This window comes from Ursus maritimus, assembly GCF_017311325.1.
Source record: "Ursus maritimus isolate PB19 chromosome X unlocalized genomic scaffold, ASM1731132v1 scaffold_X1, whole genome shotgun sequence".
Lineage (NCBI taxonomy): Eukaryota > Metazoa > Chordata > Mammalia > Carnivora > Ursidae > Ursus > Ursus maritimus.
This window is the reverse complement of record NW_024423319.1, coordinates 106,965,970-106,976,239: the sequence shown is the minus strand read 5'-3', so window position 1 is coordinate 106,976,239 and position 10,270 is coordinate 106,965,970. Positions and strand designations below refer to the sequence as shown.

General features: G+C 40.4%; 1 protein-coding gene across 1 annotated transcript in view; it reads left to right on the top strand.

The window, feature by feature from the left end:
• Positions 1-10,270, top strand: part of PHEX (phosphate regulating endopeptidase homolog X-linked) — a 205,415-nt gene that overhangs the window by 68,854 nt on the left and 126,291 nt on the right. Inside the window, exon 11 of the mRNA XM_008696482.2 lies at positions 2,086-2,214. Coding sequence (XP_008694704.2) covers positions 2,086-2,214 — 129 coding nt within the window. The remainder of the gene's footprint in view (positions 1-2,085; positions 2,215-10,270) is intronic.

The window sequence follows — 10,270 nt, the reverse complement described above, 5'->3', positions numbered from 1 at the left end:
ATCTATTTTTGTAACTCTTTTTCATTTTCAGTTTTCTAAATATTAAAAATATGCATAGGGGCGCCTGGGTGGCACAGCGGTTAAGCGTCTGCCATCGGCTCAGGGCGTGATCCTGGCGTTCTGGGATCGAGCCCCACATCGGGCTTCTCCGCTATGAGCCTGCTTCTTCCTCTCCCACTCCCCCTGCTTGTGTTCCCTCTCTCGCTGGCTGTCTCTATCTCTGTCAAGTAAATAAATAAATAAATCTTTAAAAAAAATAAAAAAATAAAAATATGCATAATATACATTTTAGATGGTAAAGTTTCATCTTTAATTTAAGGATAGAATTTTGTCTTTAACTTTATCTTGACTTTCATTCAGTCTTTGAGTTTATCCCAATTCTGCTAGACTGAAGAGGCCTAAATTTAGTCTCCCCGGGGAACCTGGCTCAATTATTGCCTGAAACACTTTGCTTCTTTCCCCCTCACCTGGTTCTTTGATTTTTACTTCACTCCCTCATTCACACAGGTGTTATTTTGCCTTTGTTTCACAAGCTTTTGTCTGAGTAATTTTCCCATTAATAAGGGCCTAATGATTATCTGGGTTTTTTTTTTCATTTTAAATATTTTGTGACTTTTAAAAGGTATTTTAAATTTATTTTTCTCTCAATTAGAAGTGAATGACAAATTTTATAACAGTGCTTTTATTTAACAGTTGTTTCGGTTATTAGAGAAACAGGGGAGTACAGGAGTTTTTGGTGGGTCATTACTATGGAGCAGTAAGAGTTATTTTGGATACATTTTGGCTCTCAAAGTCACTGGATTATTGAGTTTTATAGAGAACACTATAAAGCAGCTATATTTATTGAGGTCATATCAAAGGGTTAGGTTACAAAATAAGTGGATTATATATATATATATAAACACATACATATAACATGTATATATATGTATGTACATATATAAGTATATATTTATATTTACATATATGTATGTGTATTTTTAACTCCTGCGGATCACATAAAAGATAGTACCCAGCTGCTTTTCAGCCCTACTGTGAAGAGAATAAGAGAGAATGGTGTAAGAAGTAGTGTGTGAAAATTGGAGAGTTAGGTATGAGGGGATGTTTCTTGAGTGTAAAGTGCTAAATATAACATTGAATTGCCAAAGATAGCTGTAGGATCTCTTTCCCTAGAGATTTAAAAAATACATTGATTCCTTCTGTCTGTGAGGGGTTGTGTTGCCAGAAAGCAGGGGAAGGAAGAAGAGATGAATCTCAGCATTAACCCCGTGTGTGCTGTGCCAGCAGCCTGGGTCTACTGTGGTGCACGTGGCGCCTTCACTGTGCTCAGCGCCTCCCTGCCTTGCTGCTTGCCTTTGGTTTGCATTTTGAGCGCTGAACTTCCATCCTCCAAGGGCATTTTAAACACTGTTTATTTCTTTGCTTTCATCACAAGAATAAACCTTTGAGCCTTCCAAGTCCTGCTTTGGAACCTTACTTGTTTGTAAATGTTTTCTTGTAATGGCTTAATTGGGACAGATGGGAAAAACATTTTCATCCATTTTTTACTTGGTTATGGGTGTGTCCTTTGCTACGATATGACGTAAATATTCTTCTTGGTTGTTCATGGTGGGCCATGTTGTCTTTGAACTTGTGAATGTACTACCCAGAGCAAGGAAACCCTCTTCGGGCAGCAACTTTGATTACCCATTGATACTAGACCTTTCCTAGTGAAACTTTAGTTCCCAATGGATATTAAATGCTATCTAGACACTTGTATGGGACAGCATCCACACATTTCCCTGCTAACTGCAGAAAAGCTGTGCCATTGTCCTAATCCTTCATTTAATGGAGAAAATTGAAAGGAAACGATAAATATATTATTTTCTGCCATCAGAATATTCTCATTCAGTTTTAAGTCTAACTAGGAAGAATCAGAATTTATTTCTTCATCTGATTTCACTGTCAACTCTACCATTGGACACATGTATATGGGTTGGGGTGTGCCATGTTTTGTAGCCTGTTTTCTCCAGGTGGTGTGATTTTTTTTTTCAGCTATAGGTTTTATCCAAGTAAACCTCAATCTGGATCAATTATCTCCCACAGGTAATTCAGGGGACTACAACTTTGTTGCCTCAATGGGACAAATGTGTAAACTTTATCGAAAGTGCCCTCCCTTATGTTGTTGGGAAAATGTTTGTGGATGTGCACTTCCAGGAAGACAAGAAGGAGATGGTAAGTGCTGCTCCCCAGCTGGTAAGAGCCATGGCAGTCCACCAGGTCAGCCCTCCAGCTCTTGAAGCAATGAACCTAGCTAGATAATAGTTCAGCTTCAGAGAGGAATTCCTGCAGTACGATATTAACTACAAACTCAAACCCAGAATACAGTTGTGAAAATTAAGACAAGTTGGAAATGAGAAAAGAAGCGTGAAATCATGTCACCCAGAGTCTGACTTTCTCCTGTAGAAGTTCATTGTGTAAAGTCAATGCTTAGGAACAAAGAAGGCCTAGGGCCTAGATAATTTAATGATTAGTTATTAGACTGTTGTAATTACAAAAGAGAGAGGTTTTCTAGTCGGGCTTCTTTGTTTTAGAGATGAGGAAGTTAGAGACCCAGAGATGGAGAGATTTGTAATATATTTAACAACTATTAAGTGGTTTAGAAATAGAAATAAAATGCAGGGTTTTTTTCTACTTGTCTTATGCTGTTTTCTGGAAACTTCAGAAGTGTGACATTTATTTCAGAGACAATACTGTGTGTCTATTTTTTGTTGTTAACCTAAAAAGAAATCCTTTTATTTTGGAAATTCCTAAGCATATACAAAAATGGAATGAGCAGTATAATGAGCTTTCCTGTACCTCTGATCTGTGGTAATTTGTAGTTGCCGTAATGGCATTAATGGCCCAGCCAGATCTATCTGCTAATAAAACATGAGGTTTAGTTTCATTCATTTACTCAACAAATACTTGTTGGACACCCATTATATGTCAGGTACTGTTCTAGGCACAGAAAAAAGATCCCTGACCTCTCTGAGTTGACATTCTAATGGGTGGGGGGACAGACGAGTATGTTGGAAGATGGTAAGGACCCTGGAAAAAAGAAAAAGGAGGTCGAAGGGATTTGGGAGTGCTGGAAGGTGAGGGTGTGTGGGACAGGTTATAGGATTAAATAGGGTGGTCAAGGAAAGCCTCACTGTGAGGATGACATTTGGCAAAGATTTGAAGGATGTGAAACAATTAGATATGGCAGCTATCTGGGGGAAGAGTGTTCCAGGCCAAAGGAATACCTAGTGCAAAAAGGCCTGTGGCTGGGATGGGCCTGAGGCACTCAAGTAATAGCAGGGAGGACCATGTGGCTGGAGCAGTGTGAGTGAGGGTAAGAAGCAGGTGCTGCAGTCAGAGCAATAATAGGGATGGTGGCATTTTGTAAGGCCTTATGGGCCATTGTGGACTTTTATCCTGAGTGCTTTGGGGAGCTAATATAGGCTTTTGAGCAGAGGCCTGATGTGACCTGACTTATGTTGAAAGGATCACCCTGCTGCTGTGCTGAGAAGAGTTTGGAGGGAGTCAAGGACAGAATCAGGGAGACTAATTAGAAGACTATTGAAAGAAAGGGGCGCCTGGGACGCTAAGTCAGTTAAGCGTCTGACTCTTGATCTCAGCTCAGGTCTTGATCTCAGGGTTGTGAGTTCAGGCCCTGTGTTGGACTCCACTCGGGGTGTGGAGCCTACTTAAAAAAAAAAAGAAGACCATTGGAGGGACCAGGTGAGAGATGATGATAGCTTGGACCAGGTTGTAGCAGGGAAGTTGTGAAAAGGGGTTGGATTCTGAAGTAGAACCAAAATAATTTGCTGACAGATTCAGTGACGGATCTGAGAGTGAGAGCTTTGTGTCTGATTTCAGTGGAAGCATGAAGTTGCTGTTAACTGAGAAGGGAATGCTGTGGGAAACCAGATTTGGATTTGGGAGAGATCAGAAAGTTAGTTGTGGTTGTGTTGAACTTGAGAGGTTATCAGACTTCCAGTTGAAGACATAAAGGAGGCAGTAGGGTGTGAGTCTTGGCTTGAGGATAGAGGTTGGAAGAGACAGGAGAAGGTGTGAAATAGTTGTCCAGGGGAGTGGGAGAGTGAGTAAACTGAGGAAGGGGTTACCCGGAGGCAGTAATGGTGTAGATGAGGTTGGAGGTCATGAATTGAAAGACTCCTCACCTTCACAGTATGTTCTTCTTCATTTGTTTCGGCTGCATTAGAGGAGAGGTTATATTTTGAAGTAGAAATTTGGATTTAGCCATGGTGCAGATTTTTTGGTGTGTATTTTCTTTGTGATGAATTATAGTTTACAAGTGTCATGAAGCAAAATATCTAGGAACAATTAACTAATGTAGGGGAGGAAAAATAATTTCCCTCTACCCTTCTAGGTTCTTGAGATCCCACTGTGATAAAACAGATTAATGAAAGAAAAACAAACAAGTTTAATAAGGCGCATATCTCCTGTATACAAGGGAGAGACCCAGGAAAACTGAGGAACTCCCAGAAATGGCCCAGGCCACCACCTTAATTACTATCCCCAGCTAAGGAAAAAGAAGATGAGAAGATGTGGGCACAGGGGTAGGCAGGCCAGTGTTGGGAGATTACCAGGAAAAGCACAGTAGACAAAAGGTAAGGTTGTTATGCAGATTTAAGTCCATGCTCTTGTCCGTTGATCAAAGTTTCCAGAGATGAGAGTCATCCTCTTTTTCCTGATACAGGGAGGAAGATACCTTTACAATGCAGATTTCCCTCCTAAATGTTAACTTCTCTCACAAAAGGGTAACTTCGACTCTGTTTTGAGAGGGTCCCCTGTGTCTGTAGCTTCTCAAAAATAATCAGTCCCTAATAATCACTATGCCCAAGAGGTATGTTTTAGGTATATTTCACTAATAATGATCCATTGTAGTCATTCAGGTAAGAATATATGAGCAGCTTGGATGCAGGTGCTCAACAAACACTGGTCTTATAGGCAAACACGTAAAGTCTGTTACGTCACGATAATTCACATGGTTGTTATTATGTGCTGCTACATAGTATGAGCTGTTTGGTATTGTGTGTTAATACTGTTGGGGAGGAAGAATTTCCTATGCCCTTCAAGGTCCTCCCCCCTTTTTTTTTTTAGATTTTATTTATTTATTTGAGAGAGAGAGAGTGCGCACATTTGCGGACATGAGCAGGGGAAGGGGCAAAGGGAGAAGGAGAGAATCTCAAGCAGACTCCGCACTGAGCAGGGAGCCCGACGTAGGGCTTGATCTCATGACCTCGAGATCATGACCTGAGCCAAAATCAAGAAGAGTCCAACAATTAAACAACTGAGCCACCCAGGCTCCCTCAAGGTCCTTTTAGCTGGATAAAGGATCAAATTGACATGAGACAGATCAACAGGACAAAACCAAATTTAGCTTTGTGCATATGGAGAATCCACACAAGCATGAAATTTTAAAGACTGGCAGCATGGGGCTTATATGAGCTCCTGAGCTCAGGAGGAGTGGGGTGTGAGGACACAAAGGGGAGGAAGACCATTTGCAGGAAGGTGAGAGAAGATGTTTGGAAAAATAGCTGGCCTTGCTTTGCACAGAGATTACAGAGGAATTACAGATTAACAGAGGAATCTCTGTTAATAGCTCTCTTCCTCAGGCACAGGCTCTCCTTTCCAATGTAATTAGGCAGCTAAAGGGGGAGGTAAGGAACTTTTCCTGAATCCGCAGGGTTTTGTTTGCTTTTGACTGAAAATAATTTTGCCAAAGTGGTCCATCTTGAGGCAGCTAGCCCTTGGCGCCTACAGTAGGTAACACATAACTATGTATTTGCAGAAGTTTACCTTGGAATACCTTAAATCTAAGTATATTTACCTGAATTTTTTTCTTTCTTTTTTTCTTTTTTTGATATTTGGGGAATTTTCTGCTAAGTTTGAGACTATATTTGAACGTGCAAGTCCCCTTCTTGCAAATAATTCCACTGGAGAATTAATGTCTTATTTCAGAATGCTCAATATTCCCATTGTGTGTTTTCTTTCACTCTTTGCTTAGAGTAAATGGATTGAGAATTTATGAGATAATCACGGTGGTAACATTATAAGCTTTGGGAAGGATATAAAAACAATTAAGGCATGACAGGGTTTTTTGTTTCTCGTTTCTTTTTTTTTTTGGCAGTTAGAAGAATTTTAAGTAACATGAAAGGTATGTGGATTAATTTGTTTTTCTCAGTTTTGGTGTGAAAGTCCCCTTTTCATGTGTTAGGGTGTAATATTCTAAAATAAAATTGATTTTGGCAGTTCTCCCCCTTGTTTTGATATACATGGGACATGGAGGTAGTGGGATAGTTACACAGATACTCATCTATTTTACATAAAATTGTTTTCGTCCCTTAAGCCGATGCTATTTGCCTCAGGGAATACTTAAGTTGGAAACTTATAAGAGAAATATCTGGCTTTTTATAGCCTTGTTACAGGGCTCTCATCCAAGAACCACCTGGAACCACTGATTTACTTGAAAAACATTCTGTATTATTAACTACAGCCCAAAGAAAAAGAAAACCAGAAAGATCCCCAGTGGGACAAATTCCAGAGACTCTAACTCCGAAGGAAGGCTGCCATTGTTTTATTTACAAAAAAGATTGCTAAGCGGATGAATACATTCAGAAGGTTAAATTTCAGGTACTTTTCAGACTTTAATGTGTACACAAATCAAATGAGGATCTTTTTGTAAAAATGCAAAATCTCACTGCATTTTGCCAAGGATCTTTTAAACTTAGGTTGGGGTTAGGACGCAAGAACTTGCATAACAAGTTCCCAAGTGGTGTTGATGCTGCTGGTCCAGGGACCACAGTTGGAGTAGCAAGGCCTTTGCGTCATTCATTTGCTTGCAAACAGTTACCGCCAGAATCCCAACCCTCGCGATTCATGTGAGCAGGGTAGGCTGTTGACTCAAACATTAGTACTTCGTTTACCAAAGCCTGTTGCATTAGTGCAAGTAACTGCTTCAATTTTTCACATCATTTAAAATTTCCTTGTTCAAATTGGTTTAAATGGACTTTGTCAAACCCTATGTAGGGGCCTCCAGGCTTCTTGGTTTTTTTCCCTATGAACTGATTAGTTTTCCTTTGACAACTGGTACTTAGGTTCCTCCAAGGGAGTTCCTGCTTATCCTCAGTATCTGTTTCTGTAGTCTCTTAACGGCGGATTTGGCCCAACTACCTCTGCTTGTCATCCTTTGTTACAGAGGGTAGGAGAAAGCAGTTCCCTTTGATGTTTCCTTTGTAGAGGAGAAAGCCCCCCCCACCAACCAGGGTTCTCTTTCTTTTCACTGGGGAAAACACCCAATTCCGAGTTGCTATTTCTTTTCCACTTCTCATAGGCAAGTGTACATGTGTGTGTGTGTACACACCCGCACACACACATATATACATTCATACTAATTCACTTACACATAACTATGGGAGTTTTACAGATTTAAGTAGAAATGGGAGGGAATAGCACATAGAAAAAGGAGAATTCTTCAATGCAAAGCCCCCTAAAGAGGCATCTGGAAGAATCTTGTGCCTTTTGATGGTGGGACAGGACCTTAACCCATTTGGGACTAGCTGCAGGACAGGCCATGGAGTGAGAATAGTTGCAGAACTCTTGGGACAGTTGTCTTTGTTACCTACAGTGGCACTAATCAAAACAACTTGAATATGAGCCACATATGTAATTTTACATTTTCTAGCAGCCCCATTAAAAAAGTAAAAGGAAACAGGTGAAATTAATTTTAATATATTTTGTTCAACTAAATATACCCAAAATGCTATCATTTCAACAATAAATATAAAAATTATTAATGTGATAGCTTATATACTTTATTTCAAACTAAGTCTTTGAAATCTCGTGTGTATTTTATACTTATGGGATATCTCACTTCAGGTTAGCCACGCTTCAAGTGTTTATTTGCCACTGTGGCTATGATATTGGACATGTAGTTACCATATTGGACAGTGCCCATTTAAAGAATTGAAGAAGGATCCTTCATTGTGCTGGGGATTAGTCCTTGGGTGAGAGGGTGCTCATAGCCAGGTTTGGGAGGGCAGGGTCATCGGTCCCTGACCTTGGGTTTCATGGAGGGCTCTAATATCAGGGGGAAAGGACTCAAGCCATACCAGGATTCATGGCTTGGGAGCCAGGATTTGGAGTCAGGCTGCTACTTGGTGAAGGTGTTTCAGGTTCCCTGGTGTACCAGTGTAGAGGAGATAAATTCCAGGTGCTACTCTGCGGTTAGCACCTGGGAATCTTGCTTCTCATTGGCTCATAGACTGGGTGGAGTAGAGTCTACAAGTTAAAGTCATTCAGTGCCTTGAACTTGCAAAGGACTTGGTCAAGCTGAAAGCCAGGGGTTCCAAGATCAAATACCCTCACAGGCAGTAACATTAAATAATACACAGAAGTAAGGCTGGCTAGGTATCAGCAAAAAACCAGGGCATGTGCAATGATGAGAGGTAATTGCCTCTGGAACTTGGTGTCTGGGACACATTAGTGGTGAATAGAAATGAATATGCTATCTAGGATTCAGCTCAGGCTGTATTCATGCAGGATGCCTGCTGTGCTAGGTTTCTGTTTGTGTGTGTATGTGTGTGTGTGTGTGTGTGTATGTGTGTTTTAAACTGTGTTTCTTTGTTTCTTGAGAGAAGTCAGAGATAGGGATTTTTATATGAAATCTTCCAGATTTTAAATCTTTGTCGATACTTTGGAGGCCAAACGAAATATGTCCTGGGCGTACCATTTTGTGTCTTTTACACTAACATTCTCTCTCTCTCTCCTCAGTCTTCAGAACCAAAAATCAGGACCTTGTTTATTAGACACCTTCTTTAATTTTTTAAATCTTATTTAGAAGACCATGTATAATTAAAAAATACAGCATATTAGCTACACATTTAACAGGTTGCTTTTGTGGAAAGTTATACACAAGATATGAAAATGACTCCTTAAAGAATCCATGATGTGTTGTTACTATAAATAGAGATGATGCTCTTGTCCCATGGTAACAAACTCTGATCTGTTTGCTCATGGCCTAAGTGACAGGAGAAGATTAGGGGTGTGTGTGGGTGGGGAGGGGGGAAGGAAGGATGTCTAAAGTATTACTTGATATTTTTCTTTTACATTTTATTTTTATTAAATTACTATTATTATTAATTTTTAATATATTTTTTGAAATTTTTATTGAGAGTGTGAACGTGCACACGGGAGTGCAGGAGCATGTGAGCAGGGGCGGGGTGGGGGGAGGAGCAGAGGGAGAGGGACAAGTAGACACCGTGCTGAGCACAAAGCCTGATGTGAGGCTCTATCCCAGGACCCTGAGATCGCGACCTGAGCCGAAATCAAGAGTTGGATGCCCAACCAGCTGAGCCACCCAGGCACCCCTATTACTATTTTTAAAGTAAACTTTGCCCCTAATGTGGGGCATAAACTCATGACCCTGAAATTAAGAGTCTCACACTCTGCCAACTGAGCCAGATAGGTGTCACTTTCTTTTTTATTTTAATTTTTAAAAAATATTTTATTTATTTATTTGACAGACAGAGTGTGCACAAGCAGGGGGAGCATCAGGCAGAGGGAGAGGGAGAAGCAGGCTTCCTGCTGAGCAAAGAGCCTGATGTGGCCTCTATCCCAGGACCCTGGGATTGGGATCATGACCTGAGCTGAAGGCAGACGCTTATTGACTGAGCCAACCAGGTGCCCCCACTTTTTTTTCTTTTTATTATTGATGATGATTTATATCTAAAATATATCAGTAAATGCCCCCAGGTAAGTATCCGCACCCATGGAGGTAAAGATACCAATGATGGCCAGGAAGGGGGGGGGGTGGTCAGGATGGGCCTAGTGTGACTGTAGTGGTAAGGGTTTTATGCTTTAAAAATCTGGCAATAATAATAAAGTAGCTAACTTTTACTGAGGTTTAACTGGATATCTGGTACTCTTCTAAGTGCTTTTAATGTGTTAACTCATTTAATACTCACAATGGTCCTGTATCTGCTTTTACTGCCCCTCATCTTCCAGATGAGGAACCTGAGGCTCCAAGAGTTTAAGTAATCCCAAGGTCATACAGCTTAAAAATGGTTTAGGTGGGGTTCGTGCCCAGATAATCTAGTTTTAAACTAGTGCTTTATTCCCCTGCTTCTCACTGAAAAAAAAAAACAGTCAAATCTTCACTGATTTTGCGTCTGGAATGAGGAAACCAGTCATAATGAGGAGACTTTTTTTTTAAGATTTATTTTTTTTAGAAAGAGAGAGC